Source organism: Daldinia vernicosa (genome assembly GCF_022497035.1).
Source record: "Daldinia vernicosa strain CBS 139.73 unplaced genomic scaffold F5Y00scaffold_12, whole genome shotgun sequence".
NCBI lineage: Eukaryota > Fungi > Ascomycota > Sordariomycetes > Xylariales > Hypoxylaceae > Daldinia > Daldinia vernicosa.
The window spans coordinates 322,639-345,077 of NW_025953928.1; the positions used below are offsets into that span (position 1 = coordinate 322,639).

At 48.9% G+C, this 22,439-nt stretch overlaps 7 protein-coding genes and 1 non-coding gene across 8 annotated transcripts; 3 read left to right on the top strand and 5 right to left on the bottom strand.

The window, feature by feature from the left end:
• The first annotated feature begins 905 nt into the window (after positions 1 to 905).
• On the top strand, positions 906 to 4,522 carry F5Y00DRAFT_231290 (uncharacterized protein). Its single transcript, XM_048007007.1, has one exon. It carries the CDS (start codon positions 1,039 to 1,041, stop codon positions 4,222 to 4,224), a length of 3,186 nt encoding a protein of 1,061 aa, XP_047866890.1. The 5' UTR covers positions 906 to 1,038; the 3' UTR covers positions 4,225 to 4,522.
• Positions 4,523 to 4,634: 112 nt separating this feature from the next.
• On the bottom strand, positions 4,635 to 5,550 carry F5Y00DRAFT_268024 (uncharacterized protein; the record flags this gene model as incomplete). The annotated part of the gene is made up of 2 exons (XM_048012176.1): positions 4,635 to 5,227; positions 5,307 to 5,550. 2 exons carry the CDS (start codon positions 5,548 to 5,550, stop codon positions 4,635 to 4,637), a joined length of 837 nt encoding a protein of 278 aa, XP_047866891.1.
• Positions 5,551 to 7,405: 1,855 nt separating this feature from the next.
• On the bottom strand, positions 7,406 to 7,477 carry F5Y00DRAFT_t43. Its single transcript has one exon. It is a non-coding gene; the product is annotated as a tRNA-Thr (tRNA).
• Positions 7,478 to 8,526: 1,049 nt separating this feature from the next.
• Positions 8,527 to 9,693, top strand: F5Y00DRAFT_23229 (uncharacterized protein). The gene is made up of 2 exons (XM_048007149.1): positions 8,527 to 8,634; positions 8,712 to 9,693. Exon 2 carries the CDS (start codon positions 8,844 to 8,846, stop codon positions 9,597 to 9,599), a length of 756 nt encoding a protein of 251 aa, XP_047866892.1. The 5' UTR covers positions 8,527 to 8,634; positions 8,712 to 8,843; the 3' UTR covers positions 9,600 to 9,693.
• A 616-nt stretch (positions 9,694 to 10,309) lies between these two features.
• Positions 10,310 to 12,491, bottom strand: F5Y00DRAFT_23244 (uncharacterized protein). The gene has a single exon (XM_048007169.1). The coding sequence runs from the start codon at positions 11,803 to 11,805 to the stop codon at positions 10,774 to 10,776; it is 1,032 nt and encodes a 343-aa protein (XP_047866893.1). The 5' UTR covers positions 11,806 to 12,491; the 3' UTR covers positions 10,310 to 10,773.
• Positions 12,492 to 13,099: 608 nt separating this feature from the next.
• On the bottom strand, positions 13,100 to 18,533 carry F5Y00DRAFT_23234 (uncharacterized protein). Its single transcript, XM_048007154.1, has 3 exons — positions 14,418 to 18,533; positions 14,141 to 14,364; positions 13,100 to 14,076 (listed from the first exon to the last, which is right to left on the bottom strand). The coding sequence occupies exons 1-3, from the start codon at positions 18,178 to 18,180 to the stop codon at positions 13,504 to 13,506; spliced, it is 4,560 nt and encodes a 1,519-aa protein (XP_047866894.1). The 5' UTR covers positions 18,181 to 18,533; the 3' UTR covers positions 13,100 to 13,503.
• A 569-nt stretch (positions 18,534 to 19,102) lies between these two features.
• Positions 19,103 to 21,140, top strand: F5Y00DRAFT_231301 (uncharacterized protein). Its single transcript, XM_048007008.1, has 4 exons — positions 19,103 to 19,743; positions 19,806 to 20,031; positions 20,200 to 20,234; positions 20,290 to 21,140. Exons 1-4 carry the CDS (start codon positions 19,594 to 19,596, stop codon positions 20,653 to 20,655), a joined length of 777 nt encoding a protein of 258 aa, XP_047866895.1. The 5' UTR covers positions 19,103 to 19,593; the 3' UTR covers positions 20,656 to 21,140.
• F5Y00DRAFT_23315 (uncharacterized protein) lies at positions 20,411 to 21,735 on the bottom strand. The gene is made up of 2 exons (XM_048007269.1): positions 21,120 to 21,735; positions 20,411 to 21,068 (listed from the first exon to the last, which is right to left on the bottom strand). Exons 1-2 carry the CDS (start codon positions 21,685 to 21,687, stop codon positions 20,677 to 20,679), a joined length of 960 nt encoding a protein of 319 aa, XP_047866896.1. The 5' UTR covers positions 21,688 to 21,735; the 3' UTR covers positions 20,411 to 20,676.
• Between the last annotated feature and the right edge of the window lie 704 nt (positions 21,736 to 22,439).

The window sequence follows — 22,439 nt, forward strand, 5'->3', positions numbered from 1 at the left end:
AACCCCAGGTAGACAAACCATTAAGAGACGTTGAAACAAGCTCGCTTTTATGTTTAGAGAGTTCTTAACGACCGAAGCGTTGTCCAATTACCATGTCGGGGGGACGCTAAATATGGGGCTCCCACTCTTCGACTAGGAAGTTTAAACGTCACAGTACGATCATACATACGTACATTTAAATAGGTAGGTAGATAGGTAGATAGCTTCCTCCTCTGCCGGAAGAGGGCGTTGAGTGCTTAGCCGTACGGATCACGTCAAAGCAGACCGAGGATGGGAGGTTCGATCTCGATATGTTGATAAGGGATGTGGAGGGAGAGTTCTTCACGAGGACTTATACCTTACCACCTATATCAACTACGATGGCGTGGTCTTGAACCTTGAAATTAGAGAGTGGATAGGGGCTGTATGGGATGAAGGTATCTCTTTCAGCCCTAAATCGTCTGTAAGATGATGTTGATTTAGTAAAGTTTCAATACTAGGTACATACCTGAGGCAGGTAACGACCACCAGGTACCCAACATACAGTACACCCCCTAAAATAATGTTAGTTTTTCGGACGTGCACGATACAAAACAGTGCTTTTGATTCTGAATAGTTAGAACAACGCCTTTTGAAACTTTGAAACGTCTCAACTATTATACCAAGGCTTTATGGCATAAAATACTCCGAAACAACATTTTTTAGAGAACTACAACAACCTCGTAAGGCGGCAGTAGATATATGCTTCAGGATCTTGGCGAATTAGCTCTAAGGGTCCGCGTAGGTAAGTTACGTAATCACACGCTAATACCCTACGATATGATAAGAGATAATCGCTAGTGCAACATTGAACTGATTGAAGTAACACAAGAACTTTCAAGGCAACCCACCTAAATCACGTGACATAGCAAAAATTAGCCCGTGCCCCTCGCCTTCGTAAACCCACAGAAAGTGGCACAAATCCAAATTCTTCATCATTAGACATCGCGGTTTTTTTCACCGTCGTCACCCGGTAGCATCAATCTCCCTAATCCCTTTTAATCAAGGAGATTGCCCAAGATGCCGCCGCCACCCCACCAAAAGCCTGAGAATGTTCTCAAGCGGGCGCAAGAGCTCATTGGTGTCAACCAGGCTCCCGCCGCCTTGAACCTTCTACACGATCATATCACATCCAAACGTTCCCGAAATGTCCCCATCGTCTCTTTGGAGCCTGTGATGCTCCTCTTAGTCGAGCTGTCCGTCGAGCAGAAGAAGGGAAAGCTCGCCAAAGATGCACTCTACTCTTATAAGAATATCGCTCAGAACACCAACATCAGCACCATCGAACTTGTCCTCAAGAAGTTTATTGAGTTGGCCGCAGAAAAGGTTACAGAGGCGCAGAAGAAAGCCGATGAGTTGCAAGAAAGCATCGAAGCCACCGTTACCTCAAGTATCGATGATTTGGAAGCCAGCGAAACCCCCGAGTCCATTCTGTTAGCCACAGTCTCGGGCGAGCAATCCAGAGACCGTACCGAGCGTGCTGTAGTCACACCGTGGCTCAAGTTTCTCTGGGAAGCCTACCGCACCGTCCTCGATATCCTCCGAAACAACGCTAGGCTAGAAATTCTCTACCAGAGTACTGCTACCCAAGCATTCGATTTCTGTCTTAAGTACCAGCGAAAGACCGAGTTCCGACGACTCTGCGAGCTTCTGCGCAACCATGTCCAGACCGCCGCCAAATACTCGAGCCAGATGCATGCCATCAACCTCAACGACCCCGATACCCTACAACGACATCTTGAAACTCGTTTCCAGCAGTTAAATGTCGCCGTCGAACTTGAGCTCTGGCAGGAAGCGTTCCGAAGTGTTGAAGATATCCATACTCTTCTCAACCTTAGCAAGCGGCCCCCCAAGAACATTATGATGGCCAACTACTATGAGAAACTCACCCGAATCTTCCTCGTCGGCGAGAACTACCTCTTCCATGCTGCTGCTTGGTCCCGATACTACTCTCTTCTCCGACAATCCGCAGCTCTTGTAGCGACCGGCCAGAGCAAGAAGTCCGACAACCCTTCTGCCACAGAGGCTGACCTCCAGAGGGCTGCCTCCTTTGTTGTTCTGTCGGCTCTCTCGATTCCTGTCATCAGCACTTCTCGATCTCGGGGCGCGATGGTAGATTTTGACGAGGCTAAGAAGAATAAGAACTCGCGCCTCACCCATCTACTAGGCATGGCCAGCGCGCCTACCCGTGCCGGCCTGTTCCTCGATGCGCTTTCTAAGTCACTTCTGAAGCGTGCGCGCCCGGAGATTAGGGACCTCTATAACATTCTCGAGGTCGATTTCCACCCTCTGTCTATCTGCCAAAAGATTTCTCCTATTTTAACCAAGATCAGCGCTGATTCCGAAATGGAGAAGTACATCTTGCCACTCCAACAAGTCATCTTGACTAGATTGTTTCAGCAATTATCTCAGGTCTATGAGTCTGTTGACCTCGCCTTTGTCGAGAGCCTTGCCAAATTTCCGGATCCTTTCCAGATTTCTCGGGGAACTATTGAAAAGTTCATCATGAACGGAAACAAGAAAGGCGATCTCTCAATTCGCATGGACCACGCTACCGGAGTGCTTAGCTTCGATAAGGATGTATTCTCATCCTCGAAGGCCGTTCATGCTGGCTCGGCAGCTGGTTCCGCAGAAAGCCCCGTTGGGTCTGTGCAGCGCCTCCAGAACACCCCTTCGGAGATCGTCCGCTCGCAGTTAACTCGGCTCACGACTACTTTATACACAACTTGTTTCTATGTTGATCCGTCCTACCGACAGCGCCTAGGTGAAGCTCGACAGGCCGCATTGGCCAGAGCCAAAGAAGGCGCTGAACAGGAGCATCGTGAGACTCTAGCCCGTAAGGAAATCATCCAGAAGCGGAAGGAAGAGGCATCCGAGCTGCAGGCGAAGAGGGAAAAGGAAAAGGCAAGACAGAAGCGACTTCAGGAGCAAGCACTGGCCGAAGCTGAGGAGCGACGGCTGGCTCAAGAACAGAAAGAGCGTGAGGAGAAGCGCCTCAAAGACGAAAGAGATCGTGTCCGCAGGGAGGAACTTAAGAAACAAATCGCCGACCTCAAGATTGGTCCAAATGCTATTGACATTGATATCGAGAACATCGACGATTATGACAGCAACCGTCTTCGTGCCATGAAGCTTGCCCAGCTCGAAAGAGAGAAGAATGATATTAATGAAAAGCTTCGAATTACCGGCAAGCGTATTGACCATCTTGAGCGTGCTTTTAGGAAAGAAGAAGTCAAGAAGCTTCCCGAAGACTATGCTAAGCAGCGAGAGCGCGACTTGGCCGCATACGAGGCCATGAAGGCAGAGACGTTGCAGGAAGCTGAGGAGAAGCACAAGCAAAGTGTTGAACTGAAGCATCGTCTAACCCGACTCATGCCCTATTATGAGTCGTTCAGAAAGTCTCTGCACGATCGTCGCCGTGATGAGTTCGAGAAGCGTCAACGTGACGCCGAGAGAGAACTGGAGAAGCAGATTACGGCTCGCAAGAAGGAATACCGCGAGCGTAAGCTGCGGGAGAAGCGAGAGCGGGAAGAAAAGGAGAGAGCCCTGCGAGAGGCCGAGGAACGCGCCGAGAAGGAGAAGAGAGAGCAAGAGCAGCGCGCCGAGGCGAAGCGCCAGGAATTAATCAGACTCAAGGAAGAGCGAGAGAAGGAGCGCCAGGAGACTCTTGAGAAACTAGCTCTTCAACAGAGAAGAGAGGAGGAGGCGATGGCCAGAAGACAAGCAGAGAAAGAAAAAGAGCGCGTACCATTCAGCAGACGCGAGCCAGTTGCCATGGATCGTACCGATTCCAACGATCGGCCTTCTGGAGCTCCGCGTCTCCCTCTTGTCGGTGTCAAATCGTCTTGGCGCGATCGCGAAGCTTCGAAGAATGCTGGCGCCGCCGGTAGCAATGGGCCAAGCCGTACCGGTACTCCCATGGAGCGCACCGATTCTAACGAACGTCCCATCGAACGTGAGCGCCCTACCGAACGCGAGCGTCCCACCGAGCGTGCGTCTGGGCCTCCCCGACTACCCCTTCAAGGAAAAGGAACCTCCTGGCGTGAGCGCGAGGCTGCCAAGGCAGCCGGTGCTGCCCAGAGTGGTTCCAGAGACAGGGACAGTGCACCCGGGCCGGCTCCCACACAGGCTCCTAGTGAGACTCTGAAGCCTTCTGGTGCTCCTGGAAAGTGGGTACCTCGGCATCTCCGAGAAAAGCAAGGTTAGGCATTGAAGGACCGGCGTTACGGAGGTTTGGGTTCAGTATGACAGGTAGCTTGTAGTTTAGATTTATGAAGAGGAATAAACTGCCTTCTAATCTACGAGTGTACAAGAACTCACAGCTACTTGCATGCTCTATTTGCTTATAATAGATTAAGCGAGTACCAAATCGTTACGTTAGGCATAGGAAGGGTAATGTGCGTATATAAAAGGCTTTACCTTATGTACCGTATCCCTGTATATAGTAGGGTATTCATCAATGGTTATGATGGATTTCTAATTAATCACAAGCGTCTAACCCCTATCTAACAACTCGGTATTATACGTATATGCTACTAGGCACGGGTATCTATCATATTCGGGACTTCTCTTTTTCATTTTCGTCATACGTTCATCTAAACGGTGGCCATTTGGCATCATTTCCAGGGCGTAGGTAATATTGGGTTCCCATCATTCGCACGGGATGGGACGGGATCAGCACTCAGCTCGACCGGCTTCTCATGCGTTGCCAGCTCTTTGACGGGATGGAATCCGGACAGCGTATGCTCCGTCGGGAGCTCGCTCACTGGCGCGCCCTCCAGCTGCACCTTTTTCTCCGCCTCCAACACGTTGTCTATCCCATTATAATCTCCTCCACCCTCCTCTCGCGGACCGGGACCCGCAGGCTCTTCTCCTTGCGTACGCTTAGAATGGCGTCTACCTAGTCGGAAAGCGTATAGTAACAGCCCTCCTGTAATCAAGATGCATGCGACACCCACCCCGACGGCTATCCCGGCTATAGCACCTCCGCTTAGACCGCCTCCATCTGGATCTGAAGGACTCTGTTGCTCGTTGCTCGGCGGCTTGGTGGCGGCGACCGGTGAGGTCATGCTTGTTGCCGACGCAGTAGGTGATGATGTCTTGCCCCATGAAGCGGTCCAAACTGGCGGGGATCCGCCTCCTGAAAAATCACTACTGACTTCTTCCCCATTATCGCTACAGTAATCTACAAATTCCGAATGCAATTCGTCTATACACAGAATATTTAGCTCTACCCCTTGACACAGACAGTCAAGCTGCGGTAATGACAGATGGTGGTGAACACATACACGCGAGCTGCTCCGAAGAGTTGGAACATGCCCCCTGGGCACAGGATAACGAGCCTGGCCCTATAGACCGGATATTGCTACACAGACATTTGACATCGCCGGTTCCGGTACAGTTCGAGTTTTTGCTAATTGACGACTCAATACACGGCTGGGCACACTCCGGGAGGTACGTGGTAAGGTTCTGAGAGGCGACGGCCAAGGCGATCAACGCCAGCATAGGGAGAAGAGCCCGTAAAGGCGTCATTGTGATAGAATGCCGTTGTTCAAGCCGTCCCATTTGGAGACAAAGCCCCCCGTAACGTCGAGGGCTTAAGCAGGGAAACATAAGGCGGGTAGGTAAGTAAGATGACGGAGGACGAATATGGGGGAGGAGAAATTTTTCAGAGAGAAAAGGGGCACGAGGCTAACGGGGATGGTTCCCCGGAGGATTTCTTTTTTAAAGAGATCTTTGGAGACAACCTTATTTGGATAGTAAATACATGATCTGATATGTTGCATTTCCATCTTAGGAAATAGATAGCTCGTGCAATGCTCTGCATGGGGTTTGGGAGGGCACGGCTACGGTCTGGGATGTTTACTGGTCCGCGACTAAAGTTGACGGCTCCCGATCCGGTATAGGGGGGAGGGCGGAAGGATTGCAAATGCAGAACGGGGACTGTGCCGTCTTAGTGCGGCGAATTATTCTATTCTCCTCCCTGTCCGAACCGGGAGGCTATTATACAAGAGGACTCGGCCCCGGGAATCGTAGAGGGGCTAGCTACGATGCTGCAACTTACCTATGAGAATCAAGATTATATCTAGATCTCTGGACGCCATTTTCTTTCTCGAAAGGGGGGAACGTAACCGTCACAAAGCCAAAAAGAAATGGCGGGGAGGGTCGTCACTGGCTAGCCTTACATATCATGTGAGATGCTATCTATCATATTGCTAAGGTAGCAGTGGTGGCTGCAGAGAGGCGGGGTCCGCAGCAATATTGTTCATGATGCGGTGGTGGAAAAGGCTGCAGGTTAGGGTAGCAGTCGAAGATACTTTTCTTTTCTTTTCTTTTCTTGGCACATGGTCAGCTTGGAGTAGGTATCGGTCCCGGGCGAAGGCTAGGCTGCGAATGAAACGTTTAGGTAGGTCTTTATTTATATGGTCTTGCCTCTCTGAAAGCTAGGTACTTAGACGGCACCGAGGACTCTGATACATACTACGTTGATAATACTATGGTAATTGTGGTGAATATATTTATTCAGCCCGTCGCTTGAAGCGAAGTTGAGGACTGGTGAAGACATGTCCTTGTCTTGTCTATTTTCCAGGTTAGAGGCGCGAGGTCATGGTTCAAAGTAACGTGCCTAAGGTATGAGAGCCTCATGCAATGAAGGGAAAGTTACATGAGTATTTTAGTAAGTAAATTGGGATTACCCCAGCACTTATATACATGTAAGAAGGACCCCAATATTGGACAATTTCTCGAGATCAAAGTCAAGGCTAGTAAGTCTCTACGGTAGCCATTAGTATCCTAGTCTCCAGGTTGGATGTGTAGAGAATATTCCACATTTATATATAACTACGTATAATAGAAGAACTTCGCCGAGGGCTGAGATCTTAATGTCTATTAAACGAGAGGAAACTATTTTATCTTGACGCATATTAAGGACTATGAACTTGTAATATGTCTTGGTGAAGAAGCATCTTCAAACAGGGCTTAAACTAGGTGTCAGGTATCAGTCTCATCACGGGCTTATTATGTTATATATTGTTGATGGAAGGGTAGCATGTAATTTTGGTGAAACATAGCGTACTGTTATCTCGAAGGGATGCCATAGGAAATATGTTTCTATAACAAGCATGACAGTATGAGAATGTCCTGTATGAACTCACGGAAAGGGGGTAAGTTGACTATGAACAAATGCGTATACGCGAGTTTTGCTTGTAAAGAAAGAATGCTGAAGAATGCTACAGCAAAAAGGAGAAAGGTCAACTTTAAACTTTTAGAGTGGAACAGCCTCCACCGAATAACCCTAACTTGGCGAGTTTATCACCAAAAAAATTCAGTAACTTCCTAGCGCTGTGACTAGGTCGTGACCAAGCATGGACTGAACAGATTCTTTCACTGCCTCCACCCCGGATCGAACGAGGGATCTTTGCATTACAAGTGCAACGCGTTACCACTGCGCCATAGAGGCCGATGAGTGCTTAGGCCGGGTGTATTGCGTTATAACCAAAAGACAAAGACGAAGCGCAAAAAGCGAACGCTTTTTATATGATAGAAATGGGGTTGTTTTTTTCAAGTTGTAATGCGCTCGCTTACTTGATGAATCTCTTATAATATGGAATAAAATATGGATCAATTACCTTACCTAATTATGAATGAAGATGGCTATTTCCTTCCATGATGGTTACGCGACATGGCAATTGCCTTAGTCATCGTCTCGGCCTATTACTTACATGTGCTACTTAGATACTCGACCCATCGCAACTTCTAGGAGCCCAAACTTCTTCCCTTCAACAAAAAAAACCTCATGTGCAATGTTGCCCAATATGGCCCCGTTACCTAATACACCGACCACGGAGTATATCATCGATATACTATTGGTTCCGTCAGATTAAGCATATGTCTTTTGAGAGATCGGAGCCAGTAGAAAATGCTTGTTACAACTGCTCGTTACAACTAGACCACGTGGGAACCCTCAGCGCGGTCGAAAGGGGTTATAGGGCCTGGAAGCTTTTTTGTGTTAATACGAGCTTTACTGCCCAATTCAGGGCGCCATGTTCTTCTTGGTTCAAGCCATATCCTACTTATTTCGGGTTCCTATGGGGACTACATAGGAATTGTCTTCCTACCATACGACCGACCGACTTTCATCTAAGGAGATGCAATAAGGCTGCTTAGGAAAAAGCTCGGGGTTCACGGAGCCAGCACTTCGCAGAAGAGGGCCTATCCCAGCTTTCCGGGCGTCATCTGCGGGGAATAGGCCAAATGTCACTTAAAAGTGAGGCTTATGTATCGCATCACCTCGATAAGAGCCCTAGCTAGTTGCGGCTATAGCGAGACCTGTGCGTGGCTCTTTAATAGGCGCAACATTAGAGGAGGTGAGCCATTTTGCGGACGACTAGCTGGAATTGCGCCTGCTTTACCAGGGACCGCGTGATATTGTTGATCAATCTGCCTGTCCGCTCCTCACCTTCTCTAGCCAATCTGATGACGGCGCTGAGACGCACTGGGAGAAAGTCTCATGCAGGACTGCGTTGTTCTGCTGCAGGCTGCAAGTAGACAACAACGGGAGACCAATAAGACCGATATGGAGTTACGCCAAGATTATAAACATTATCTATGAGCTCTGTAAGCCCGTTTGTCATTTAGCATTATCGTTCAAAAAAAGCTAGGCTCGACGTACAACCCTCTGACATTATTTAGAGGCCGTGTCCCGCTCCTAGATGGGTTTACCAAGGGTAAGCAGATCAACGACTGGTCTTACCCAATTTTAGAACGGATCATCGCTATCTTCTACTTCGGATTGGATAACCTATAGACCTGCCAGCACCGAGAAGATGGCGGAAGTTTATTGCATATGTGTGATCGCCTACATGGAGGGGAGGAGGCCGCCTCCTAGAAGGGAGCTGAGTTCGACTTTGGAAGCACTTGATAAACGCGCTCGACATCTCGAGGCTACATCCCAAGTCACACCACCCCCACCATTTCTTGAAACAACGTGGGACTCACTTACATGGCGTGTGTGCCGTCTGTCACGTTTACTACCGCCTACTAAGGCGCTCAAGAAGGCACCGCCTTTGGGGAATGCCGCCTCTTTGTCTCTCTTGAAGGGTGCCATGTCGACCATCGGCGTTGAGAACCAGATCCCCTGGTCCGTGGACGATAATCTGGAAGAAAAAGAATATATAAAGTTAGCTGCGCAATGGCTCTACTATTACGCGGGCCAACGCAATGTTGAGATCAGGCCCCCTTCGTTTAAATTCGAGGACGTTTGTTCTCTAGCGCTGGACCTATCTCTGGAGGCTGAATCTGGGTTCCCTTGGAATAGGCGACCAATGCCCCCCCCTGGTCTCGTGGTACCTCCGATGATCAACATGCAAAGAGCAAGATGCTGTGGCTGCTGCTCCTGTAGTTGCCATAGGAACTTAAGACCGCGACGCGATTCGAGCGTGAGCTCGGACGAGAGTTCACATAGGAGTTCGCACCGTGGGAGATGGCCGGTGTTCGGATGGTTCAGAAAACTCGCCTTCTGGCGTAGGAGACGCATTGCGGACGATTCTTCGTCATCATCGAGCACGATTGTGGACGACTAAAGGAATGGTCCCCTGATAGGGAGCGAATTGTTTCTCGATAAAACTTCATGTACCAAACATATCATTGAGTTTATGTACTTACATTAGTGATACGAAAAGGTAGCCGGGAGTAAAATCAAGTGTGCGTTATTGGCAACGATAGACGTCTGATCTATCTAGATCAAGAACTTGAACATGTGCGAAAACTCTATGGCGATAATTCATAGCGTATGAATGTCTTAGTGATGGAATAGCCGGCGGTTAAGTGACGGTCCTCTTCGTGTTCTGGACGAATGGAGGTAAGTTCCAAGGGTGCGGATCCTAAGACACGGCACATTCCCGCTGATAACCAGGCGAGGCAACGGCACGGCACGGCACGGCACGGAGAAACACATATGCATTCTTTATTATTATGCATTACGATGGGAATAAGAGTGGTTGAGTAACACGAGCGGCGCCGTATTCAAACGCCACTCGGCCCCTCGACCTCGGCAACTTACAAGACGGAAATCCTCTTGAAAACAGAACATCCTTTAACTATGTGATGTCCTCTAAGAACATATCTTTCTTATTCACTACGTAGAAAGCTGTCTGATAGATGGGTAGATATAGGAATATACCTAGGACCTAGGTAAGTATGACTATAATAAATATAACTATCGGTAAGAAAGCGGTTTCAGTCAACTGCATACTCCCACTCGTATATGCACGCCACAAAAGAGATATGCGAATTATATAGCAATATAAAATAGTAATAGTAATATGTACCTAACGTACTTGTATGTACATCTTTCTCTTTCTTTCTGTCAACTAAGTACGTACTGTATTATCGTTTAATACCCTGGGACGCCGCCTTCATGCTATGCTATGCTATGCTATATAATATAATTATCTTTCCTGATGTAATTAACCGCTATACCGCGGCCTCGTTCCAACATCATTACGTCGATACCTGATATTAGATTAGGTAGGTATATCGTAGGTAGGTAGGTAAATTAGGTATATATGATGTATTAGATGTATTAGTCATCGCACGTCGGAATGAATAAGGTTAAAGTTGTAGGTTAAAGTTAATATGCGCATTAGTATTCGGTCTTCGGTATTCGGTATCGGAACCTTCTTTTTTCTTTTTTTCTTTTTTTTTTCCTCAAATCATCATATCCACACATCCACATCCACGCCCCATCACATCTCATCATCCTGCCCCATGCCCGTTCCCTAGCCCCTGATCCCGATATCCGCTCTCCAGACCCTGCGCACTATGCGTCGGCGTGTGCACGCTGCTAGTATCGTGGTATACCTCGCTCCCCGGCAACTCGACCGGCGCCGGCGAGTTCGCGCCCCCGTCGTCTAGCTCTGCGAGAAGCGGCACGCCGGACGACCGCTTGTCATTATATCCCCCATCATCACTCTTACCACCACCACCTCCTGCTCCGTCTTTCTTGTCCCCGCCGCCGTAGTAATCCGCGGGCAGTTCCTTCGGCCCGCTAAGCGCCGTCGCGGGACTTAACTCCGCGACGCCGCTGAACTGCGCGTTGTGCTGCGCGTACTCGGGCAATGGCGTCAGAGGCGACGGGTGGTACACGCTGCTGCCGTTGAGCGAGAGCTCCACGTCGTGTCGGTGCGGCGAGTTCGGGTCGGCCGGCGGGTGGTGTGGCCGGCGGCGGCGCGAGTACGCGAATACGAACCAGCCCAGCAGGCCGAGGGCTACGCTGCCGAAGCCGATGCCTACGCCTAATCCGATCTTGGCGCCTGAGGAGAGGGTGCTGCTTCCGGAGGAGGAGGAGGAATCGGATGTCGTGGGCGATGCTGCTGTGGGAGAATCTGATGTGGAAGTCGGCGAGGTAGATGTTGGCGTAGCGGAAGACGTCGTTGCGGTGGCGGCGGCGGCTTGTGAGAGGAAGGCCTGCTTGGAGACGGCGATGGTGACGCCCGTGCCGGCGCAGTTGTTCTCCATGGTATCGTAGACGGCATTGAGATCGGCGGAACTCTGTTTGGCGACACACACGGCGGTATTGTATATGAAGTTTCCCTTGTTGGAACACAGGCATCTGTTCATTTCATTACCCGTGTTGCCCGTGCATTTGCTGTCGTCGGCCGCGTCGTATAGGCATTGTTGTGAGCCCTCGGGGTACGCCGAGAAGTCGTTATCGATGGCTAATGAGACTTGGGTCTGCACCGCGATGCTGAGCAGCAGCGAGGCCGGCAGCGTCAGGAACCACCTCATCCTGACTGGGCTGGCCGGCTGCTTGCTATTTAGGTGTGGTGTAGTGTAGTGTGGTGTGGTGGATACTCAGTCGTTTACGACCTCGACGAGATAATCCGGGACTTCTAACTAACTAGTCGCGTTCGCAACGCTTAGCGGTGAGGACCGCTTAGGAGGGGTTGTCCGGACGCTACAGGATGGAGAAAGATTGAAAAGAGAAAAAAAAAAAAAAAAAAAAGAATTAAGGAAAAAAAAACCGGTGCCTGAGTGAATCACTGAACACGGAGAAGATCCGTCACCGCAGCAGCAGCAGCAGCACCGGTAATTTGCTTTTCCTTCAGCCTTAAGGCCTATCTAACCCAGTTATCGCGTCCAATAAGAGAGGATATCGTACACGGACGAAACAGCGCCCCCATATTACACAATTACACCATGCTCATCATGACTATCTTTCGTTAACTACAGCCAATTACGGGCTGACGGGCTGCTAAATTCTACACGGCAGAGGTCGTGTTACAAGTATCCGGTTCCATGGCTCGACGAGGGAGGAGGCTGTGTGATCAGCCCAATATCCAGCCTTAGACCCTTGTCCTAATTATATATGTGCATACCCATCTTCTTGGCAGCAAGGTATTCTATTCGTCCATTCTACGACACGGACTTTTGTTACATATCCCCTTTTATATTTCTTGTGCACGTACGGAATACGTACATTAGGTAGTCCTATTATAATGCCTGCATCCGTCTGGCATAAAGAATCCACCGCTACATAGTAGTCACTAATCATTCTACTATGTAGCAGCCTCCTAAAATAAGAAACCGGCTTTTCTTTTTCTTCCCGAATCCGTTGCATCATTGGATCGAGGCTCAACACGATAGTACGATGCGTAACGCCCTGTAGTGCATCGGATTTGCTAGCGCACTATGTAAATAGCTGATTTATTGAAGCGCTTTACGCTTTACGCAAAGACTTCCGTCGGTGACGTCTTCATGTGGCTTCGCTAGGAATTATAGGGTGAAAGCAACGATTTCATTTAATAGGCTCGTTGTTTCGAGCATGCTGCTCCGGCTAAGATTTTAACATCAGACCCTCTAAGCCTAAGTGAAGCTCTTGGTTAACGGTAATTTCGTTTGGCAACAAAACCAAGCTCACTCACTGCCTGAGCGAGGTCTTAACACACCCCATCTCACTCACGCCATAGAACCATCTGAAGCTACCTCGTTTCCATCAAAGCCTATCGTAATAACACCATCGAGTGCCTTCGATCATAAGAATGTATATACTGCCTTGGGTGTATCTAATCGTAATCCGCATCTTAACCGCCAATTCTCAACCCCACCCCTTTCTAGCGTTGGCATCGCAAACAAGAACGTGTACGCCGACATCATATGGAAGAGCAAATCCTCGGAGCTGGGATCCAAGGTAGAAAGCTTTTCACACGCTTTGCCAGCCAATTCAAGAGCCTCAAACTCCGCCCATGAAGTCAGGTGATCATATACGTGAGTATTCGCCTGGTTTGTTTTGTTTTTTTCAAGCCGTCCTCGTCACATGTGTGACAACAAATAAAAAAGCTCACTACCACCGGTATGAGATCCCTTTAGGTATGAATAGTTGGAAGTCGCGTAAACTGCCACTTCGATATCGTACAGGGACAAGAAAACGCTATCGGGGTGAAGGACGTGTAGGATATGCATATTGCGCCATTAAAATACTCGAACTCAACTATGCCGTCGGTGGCTCTCCGAGTCATCTCCGCCGGTGCCATTAACAGGAAGCTTGTCCGGGGATTCGTGGGCGCTCTTGATGCCGTTGACTAGTCTAGTACTCGACAATTCGGTCGAAGGGGACAGGTTCTCGCCAACGTAGTCTGGAGGCTCGTTCGACACCATGCTCCGAGGGGTCAAATGTGCCCCGTTCAGCACGGCTTGTTTTTGTTGATCCGTAAGGAGGTGTGTCAACCCCTGCTCAATGCAGATGCGCGCATAGTCAGGCTCATCCGACGTGACTGCAACAAGCCCGCCCCTTCTTGGGACCCGATGGTCTGGAAATGGAGTTTTGCTTGGCTGGTATGGCTGTGGCTTCTTCTCGCCCACCAATTCCCCGTTAATATAATACTTGCATTGGGGTGCGAACCCTCCACGGCTTTCGGCATCCGGATCTTGCTTCCACTTGGCTGGGGCACTCCAAGTTGAGAGAGCGGATTCATGCTCTGGGAGCTCGCAATACGATATCGACAGTTTGACGTTACGAAGATGAGGTATGGTAGGAACGATGTAGAGGAAGTCGGATTGCTTTTGATCATGTTAGTGCCAAGTCGATAGTGTTAACATGCCGATATACATGTGACAAACTTACTTTGATAAAGAACATCTCCGTCTCGGAGAAACACTTCCACGCCTCACCACGAATATGTTCGAGCCTCCTGTAGCCAACTGACCAAGGATTACCTCCGTAGAAGTTGGGTAATTGTTCTCCTAAGTGATATAGTTTGCTTTCAGTTAGAGCATATCTATCCTGCTCCAGGCGCCAGATAACTCTCTTTGCTATATGCGATACTGGAATACGTTCCCACGCAGTATCTAAGGATCGATCAGTTAAACACGACAAAAATAACTGCTTAATAACAACTCACATCTTGACAGCGAGGTATCTTTCTCGCCCAAGAGCAGGGCAACTTGGGTGTTGAGCAACCACAGCTCGCGTCCGTTTGCGTGGCCAGTTGCCGAGGGGTTAATCGTATCGTACCTTACCCCTCGCGCTATAGCGAAGAGCTCGGCTATGTCTTTTTGCTTGGGGTTTGGGCAGGCATCAAGCCAGCGTAATAAGGGAGGTAGCTTGGATAGACGGATCTTCTCCATCTCCTCCTGGCGAGCACGCTGCATCTCGGCTTCACGTGCAGCTCGCTCCGCACGTTTGCGCTCTTGTTCCTTTTGTTCTTCCTCCTCTCGCAAGCGTTGAGCTTCTTCGGCGGCCTCCCTCTCGCGACGGAGTCTAGCCTCTTCCTCTTGTCGTTTACGTTCTTCCTCCTCCTTTCGTTTTCTCTCCTCTTCCTCTCGTACCCTTCTCTCCTGCTCCTCTTTCTCCTTGCGCTCTTCTTCTAGACGCACCTTTTCCTCCTCTTCTTTTCGTCTCTTTTCTTCTTTCTCCAAACGGATTCGCTCTTCTTCTTGAAGACGCTTCTTTTCAACTTCTTCCCGTCGTCGTGCTTCCGCCTCCTGCCTTTTCTTCTCTGCTTCTTGACGCTTTTGCTCGGTTTCCTTCTTCTTTGCTTCTTCAGCAGCTGCCGCCTCGGCTTCGGCTTGCTTTCTCTTTGCCTCTTTGCGCTCACGGTTGATCTGCGCTTCGCTCTCTTCGACTGAGTATGTTTGAGGTGCGTCGCGCATATCAATGTCAACGTCTTCGGAGGCCACGGTAATACTAGTCTTCTCCAGAGGGCTTGCTTTATCTAGCTCTCTACGATCGCGACTAGCTTTCTTGGACTTCGGTACTTCTTTACGATCGTCCAAGGCTCGCTGTGACCTAACGGGATCCCGTGACGGATCTCGTTTCTGCTGTTGACTTTCGGGGGAAGAGTTTTGAAATGGTCGTCTTTCTTTGCCGTCAGGATCCAATCTCCTTCTCTTAATAGGAGCGTCGGTATCGTCTTTATCTCCAAGCCCATGCCGAGGTGGTGTAACACTAGACCGAGGCCTCTTGGATGAACCCTCACCTACAGACAACCTATCATTAGACTCGTCACGCTTTATAGCCTTCGTTCGATCATGGTATTTCTCGGACAGCCGATCCGGTCGCTTTTCTAGTGCATCTTCATTTCTCGGATCCCCACGCTCGGTAGTTGAGTTGTTTGACGCTAAGCTCGCGCGGCGCTGCTTTTCCCTGTGCCCTTTCAATTCTTTACCTGAAATAAGCTTCCTACGTGGCTTTGCGGTTTCGGTATCAGAAGAGTTAATAGCAGGGTCCGAGTCCACCAATTTTGACTTCGACGGAAGGGTCTTAGACACAACAGGAGAAACCTCGCGGTCTGACGTGGCAATACTTGAAACGCGCTCTTCCTTCTTAGGACGTCCCGGCCCACGCTTGGGTGAAGTTTGTTCGTCATGATTACCAAAGGAAAGTGAGCGCCTTTTCTCCTTAGGACTTCCAGAGACTTTAGTAGAACTGGCCTTCTTTTTAGGGTCGACATCTCGGGAGGGGCTGGATGGCCGACGCTTATGTGATCGAGCAGCGTCCAGGTTTGACTCATTGCGATTGGCACGTCTCGATTCTGGGTCCAGTTCGCGATCACGGTCTCGCCTGCCCGGAGACTTTGTCTTGGAGGAAACTTTAGGCGATTTCTTAAACTCGTCGTAAGCATTCTTTAGAAGATGCTCCTCCTCTTTCCACATAGGTCCCTCCCGACGTCTCGCTATCTCGTAATAAGTCTGACCCTTATAGCGACGAGTCGGGTCAAAATTAGACGCGTTGAGCAAAAGTTTAATAACTTCGATATTCTCTCCACCAATAGCGGCTAACATTGGCGTCCCATGTTCTGTTGGGAGGCCTGGAACAGGTCGTGGCGGGTCTGGGTTCGCACCTCCTAAGGCGAGCAGGAGCTCAACCACAAAGCTATGGCCACCGCGAGCTGCATTGACCAGAGCCTCGGGGTCGTCACAACGTTCCTTGACTTGCAGTACACGAGTCACCGTCTCATTGTCACCTCGCGCCGCAGCTTGTCGAAGAGTCTTGTCATCGAGATTCATATATAGCAGATGATTGCTGGTCTTCGTCGATCGTACGGCACCGCCGCGGCGTTGAGCCGCTAACGTGTTACTACCCGACGCCGCGGGTGAACGACGGGGACTTTCAGGTCCGTGGGAGGAAAGGGTATCCGGCATATCGTGGGGCGGGTGGTCTTCGGAAGTTCGCCGCAGCTCGCCAACTCTCTCCTTCGCCTCCCGCAACGCAGCTCGGATTTCTTCAGCGTTTTCTAGCTCGTCAGGTACCTTCTCCAACGGTTCGTGTCCCTCAGCATCCGCCTTTCGGGGGTTTACGCCAGCTTTCAACAAAAGTTTCACGACACCAAGATGGCCGTTCTCTACGGCATCAAGAAGCGGTGTCTCCTTATCGCTATTTCGGCAGTCCAGATTGCATCCCGCATCAATAAGAAGTTGGACAATTTGTTCGTGCCCGTTGAGTGACGCAACTTGTAGAGGTGTGTTTCCAGCGTAATCAGCAAAATTTAAATCTTCAGGTCGTTCGGTCAGCCGCTTCTTAGCAGCTTCGTATTCGCCTTTCGCACAGGCTTTGGCGAGCAAAGTTTGCCCATGGTTATCAACATGCTTCTTGTGGGCAGGCATCCTTGCGGGCGAGATTGTTGATTCACCAGTGACAGGGGTAGCTATACTTCTTAACTTTGAACTTCGAGGATGCGGGCTTCCACTGGCAGACGACTCGTCGGAGTGATAATCAGTGGACTGAAGGGGTGCAGGTATACGCCTTTTCTTCGTGCTAAAGCCATTCGAAGATTGAGATGGAAGTTGAGTTGAAAGGCTACGTCGGTGAGCGCGACCATGGGGTGACAGCGATCGGTTTCGAGAAGTGGATTGTCTGTCGTGGGGAAGTCGGACTGATGAGGGTTTTTGGTCCTTCTCCCTAGCAACAGATTGGTTGTCAAGGCCTGCGTCTGAAATACGCGGTCGACGAGCCTTCCGCGACTCGTCTTCGTCATCAGATTCCGCCTTGGGTGCCTTGCGCTTGCCAGTTAATAACCTATCTACGGATTTCGACTTGTGTTTAATAGTATCTTTAGTAGGTCTCGTCTTAGAGGATTCGGAGCCTGATTCCGACTGTGCATCACTGGACCTGCGACGCCGGTGGATGTGCTCGTGGTTATTGCGACGGTGTGGAGGCGGAGAAGCAGGAGCAGAACTAAGCCCACTTGATACCTCTTTACTTCGCGGTTGCTTCTCTTTCCCAGGTAGTCGCTTCTTCCTTTCTAAGAAGGCTACATCATCGGAAGGGCCACCATTGCGATCGCCGTTTTTACCATCCTTCGGATACTTCCTCGGAGGCGGTAAAACATCGTCAATCTCACCATCACTCCTATCTTCGTGCTTTATTACCTTTCGAGGTTTTGACGGAGAGATAACGCCATCCTTGCCTGGCAGGACGATGGTCTCGGCGTCCGAGTTCTGATCAGGTCCAACATCGTCATCCTGCGCACTTGGTAATATCGGCACGGGTCGCAACTCCTTAGACGTGGCAGGTGCTTTTGCAGTCAGTGAAGGTTTAATGTTATTGGTTGTGGCGTTATTCGCTGTCACCGTCGACTTGGGATCTTCAGACTCAGCAAATCCCCGCTTCGGCGAAGCAGCCTGTTTCGTGTTTGCGGACTCGACAGCATTCTGCGCATCCATAGCATTCAATTCATATACCGAAATACAATACAGTACACCATGATGGCCACTCGTGGGTGACGATAGGGACAGAATTCGTGTCGAGACTCTGTACAAACTTGACGAATATGGACTACTCTACAATGGTACGAGTACGAACATAAACGGTCGGTCGCGGGTCAAACGGTTAAGGAACTGATAGAAAACAAGACCCTAGACGGTCTTGGACTGGAACTGAGTACTAAATGGGAGTGAGGAAATGTGCGGTTTGCTAAAATGTTGCTGATGAATAAGAGTTAAGAGTTTTCGCAGATAATGACCGTCATCGAATGTGAATAATTTTCGGTGTAGGGAAATTATTTGCAAAATTGAAATTGAAAAGTACGAAAAGGATGCAGCAAACCAAAAGCACCACTAACTCCTAGATAATAATAATAGAGTAGCAGGCAGGTAGCAGCATGTAGGCAAGATAGGTAGTAACAGATAGGCGGATAGGTAGGTAAGGCAGGTAAGGCAGGCAAAGTGGTAGGCAAAGCGCATAGAGATAGGAAACAACTGAACACTGGCAGGAAAGCCAGACTTGCCAGAGAGACAAGACGGAAAGTGAACGGGTACTGGAATACTTGAGGTAGGCTATGCACAAAAATAGACTAGTGGCTTTTGTTAGGGTGGTGGCACTAGGACTGTTTTCCTTGTGTAGCCATTGAAGATCAATTTCAAGATCAGTTTAACAAGCTGGGCCCTTTTCTAATTGGCTGCCGACCTGAATACGGATGGGTCGGGTGGCCGGTATTTCCGCAAATTTGCAGAGCTCTGAGTTGCTAGGTCTTGAGCTGCTTCCTTGCCCTCCGCCCCCCCCCCCCGACTGCGGCAGCCCCTGCTTATTTTGCCAGCTTTCACTTGCCTCTCTGCTCGTTTCCGCCCCTCATTTCCCCAGTTCTTTCCAGGCTTTTCCTTCCTTCGACTTTGTGAAAATTCTCTCTTAGCAGGGCTCGTTTATTAATTATCGCTAATAAACTGCACAATGCACATCTCCTTCTCCAATCCAAGATTCCATTAAATCTGGCCACTCTCTCCTTTTTATTCGGAGTGTTCAACCCACCTTCTTGCTGATAAGCTAACCCGTGCCGATCCGCTTCCAAGGTCCATCAGCTACCCTATTTATCCCAAACGATTTCGAAATCGTTTTGATACGCAAAACCCAGCCTCGCATGGGTCTGTGAATTAGTACCACGTGCTATCAGATTCAGATTGCGTATTCAACCATTACAAAAAAGCATATCGTGATAAAATGTTCTAACTGCGTTTCCACACCAACCATAACGCTTTCAGGCACCCGTACACTAACGCCCAATTCGTCCGTTCTCGATAGTAATACGAGCATCCAAGATCTTTAATCCGACGTCTGCCGAATTCCCGTGGTGGATATTCATTATGGCCAACAACGAATTTATGGATCCTACCCCCGCTAGCCTTAGGCTTCCCGATTCTCTTGATGAGGTTCGAGTTACAAGTTTACCACACGCCGCCTACTACATCTCGGATTTCATCACGCAAGAGGAAGAGCAAGCGATTCTTGACAAAGTACGGTTGTGATGGTCATGGAGACGATGAGTTCCGTACCCCCTCGCCTGACAATGACACAGATAGCATCCGCACCGAAACCACGTTGGAAGCAATTATCCCATCGCCGACTGCAATCCTGGCCGTCCGATCTCGTGAATAATAAGTTGATGGATGCTCCCTTGCCGATTTGGTTGAGTGATCCGATTGTGCCGCGTCTGAAATCGATCCGACTCTCACAAGAACCCGATTCGCCCGATATATTTTCAGATAGTCCCCACCAGAAACCGAATCACGTTCTGATCAATGGTACGTGTAGAGAAGAGCGTACGATGAGATTCGGTGTATCCTTCAAGTCGTATCACACTATTTTCCTCGTTCTTGCTTATCGTGCCTATTCATCCGAGAAAAGAAATTTATGACGGGTCTAAAACCCAAAATTCCATGTTATGGCATGTAGTATTAATTTGTATTCAGAATACCCTCCTGGCATCGGCATAATGCCTCATAAGGTAAGCGAGTAGCATAATTGGGGAAGGCTATGATAGACTGCTCACTCCAAGACAGGACGGGGCTGCGTATCATCCTGTCGTGTGTACAGTGAGCCTCGGTGCTAGTCTCTGCCTCAACATCTACAAATCCAAGGACGACGGCGCGCTAGATCCTAATCCAGTATGGAAAATATTGCAAGAGCCTCGAAGCCTACTCATCACTACCTCTGATCTTTACACAGATTTTCTCCATGGTATCGAAGATATCACGGAAGATATTGAGCTCTCTAATAGTACGATTGCCAATTGGGAACTCCTACGGTCGCCTAAAGAATTTGCAAATGGTTGCAATGTACGAAAGACGCGTACCAGCTTAACGTATCGAGACGTGGTGAAAGTATCCAAGTTGGGAGGCAAGCTCGGATTTCTGCAGAAAAAATGATGTGCCCAGACTGATTTGATTTCAAAATATGCCTGGTATCATTTTCCATTTCCCTTGGACTCTTTCGTGGCCGAATTTTTCACTATACCACTTCTTGGTTCCGTTTGCAGTGACACCAAGATTGACTGCGACAAACAGTACAGCACAGATCAACGTCTTGTTGTACAGTTGGCCGGCGGGCGCTGCTATCAACGCTAGAGAAAGATATAACACGCACTCGCACGTATAATGCGGGCACACTAGGTACTGGAATAAGCCATCCGCCGGAAGTGAATATTTCTTCAATCGAGACAGATAGCTATGGCATCTGTATTGCATGAACCATGAGGCCCAAAACGTGATAACCCCGAAGACCGTATTGAATGATGGTATCTCGATACTAAATGTCCTTCTATCGGAAGACTGAATCGAACCTATCATTACTTCTTAGAATATTATAAATAAAAGATAGCCATAGTACCTACGAGATCCATGTATCCAAATAGAAATGCCCGTGCAGAAATAATAAGCAACACCCAGTAGCCAATGGATAATCCACATCTCAGAAGATGAAGAGCGAACAATGGCCACGTATTCGTATAGACGTCTAGCACCTTGCAAGCTCATCAAAGCCCATACGATAACGACTTGATTGATCGACATCGAGGATGCCTCGCTTGGAGCTTGGTTCTTGACTATAAACTCGAGTATCTTTCCATGGCTAAGGAATTGGACCGCCCAGAAGATGGAGCAGAACACAGAAATAATATAGAAGTGAATAAACCATGAATGAGGCACTTTACCCACAGATGTGGCCCAGCTAACGAGGCTAACGAGGCTAACGAGAGGTCCATCGCGAGCCTGCTTTCTCTCCTTGTCGTCCGATGTGCCCGTGGGTGAAGTTCGAGCCCCATATTGGGTCAGGAGGCGTCGTATAGACTCAGGAGCCACCGCGATTCCTAACACCGCTGCAGCCGCGAGGACATAGAAGAGTTGGCAATACGCGGCTGGGCTTATGCTCGCGAGGTGCTTGACCAAGTCGGATACTGCCATTGTCAATGTAAGAAGATTTGTCTTCTCCCGCGTGAACGAACACCTCGAATAGAAAAAAAGCATGTGAAGATGAACTACCCGCTAATCTGCAAGTCCGATTTTGTCTAAAATTCGACGGATATGCTTTAGTGCACATATGGGCTTATCGTTGCATATGCGACTAGGCAGTATATAGCTCAGATTTCAGGGGAATTTATCGCCAGGCAGCTTCTTGAGACTATTGTGAAATAATTTACTAAATAGGTTTCCAAGGCGGTGCCGTGTGAAGTAAATGCTCATTCGAATACCACTGTAGTCTTATAAGCGCAAAAATCACACCACCATGGCTGACCTAGGGAGGGTTTTCACGAGGTCGAGTGTTCGAGTCCCCAGGCTCAACTCCCTTGTGTTGTTCTACACATTTTTACTTACAAAACCACCATCGTCTTGTTTCACATAGTTTATTATACGAAGCTACTAAGTTACAATATGATCTCAGCCTGAGTTTAGGCCTAGTGTCAGCTTCCAAGCTTGGCTGTACCTACTACCTAGGTAGGTAGGTAGTCTTTATACTCGTGCCGGATTAATTTCTAGACTTGCCACTCGGGGGCTTAGATGGGTTAATTAAGACTAGATGGTTTTCCAATACTCCAAAGCTATTTAGAAGAAAAAAAAAAGACAGCCAAGCTAACGAAACTTCAAAATTACCTAGATACTGCAACGTGTTATTCGTACCCGAATATGCAAACGTCTTACCGACTACGTATATTTTA

Bases quoted from the DNA above. Each gene is read 5' to 3' on its own strand.
- F5Y00DRAFT_231290 (XM_048007007.1), top strand. From the start codon at position 1,039: ATGCCGCCGCCACCCCACCAAAAGCCTGAGAATGTTCTCAAGCGGGCG.
- F5Y00DRAFT_23229 (XM_048007149.1), top strand. From the start codon at position 8,844: ATGGCGGAAGTTTATTGCATATGTGTGATCGCCTACATGGAGGGGAGG.
- F5Y00DRAFT_23244 (XM_048007169.1), bottom strand. From the start codon at position 11,805: ATGAGGTGGTTCCTGACGCTGCCGGCCTCGCTGCTGCTCAGCATCGCG.
- F5Y00DRAFT_23234 (XM_048007154.1), bottom strand. From the start codon at position 18,180: ATGGATGCGCAGAATGCTGTCGAGTCCGCAAACACGAAACAGGCTGCT. The intron at 14,365-14,417 runs GTGAGTTGTTAT...ATCGATCCTTAG, and splicing joins AGATACCTCGCTGTCAAGAT to ATACTGCGTGGGAACGTATT. The intron at 14,077-14,140 runs GTAAGTTTGTCA...CATGATCAAAAG, and splicing joins CGGAGATGTTCTTTATCAAA to CAATCCGACTTCCTCTACAT.
- F5Y00DRAFT_231301 (XM_048007008.1), top strand. From the start codon at position 19,594: ATGGCCAACAACGAATTTATGGATCCTACCCCCGCTAGCCTTAGGCTT. The intron at 20,032-20,199 runs GTACGTGTAGAG...ATTTGTATTCAG, and splicing joins GAATCACGTTCTGATCAATG to AATACCCTCCTGGCATCGGC. The intron at 20,235-20,289 runs GTAAGCGAGTAG...ACTCCAAGACAG, and splicing joins TCGGCATAATGCCTCATAAG to GACGGGGCTGCGTATCATCC.
- F5Y00DRAFT_23315 (XM_048007269.1), bottom strand. From the start codon at position 21,687: ATGGCAGTATCCGACTTGGTCAAGCACCTCGCGAGCATAAGCCCAGCC. The intron at 21,069-21,119 runs GTAGGTACTATG...AAGTAATGATAG, and splicing joins TATTTGGATACATGGATCTC to GTTCGATTCAGTCTTCCGAT.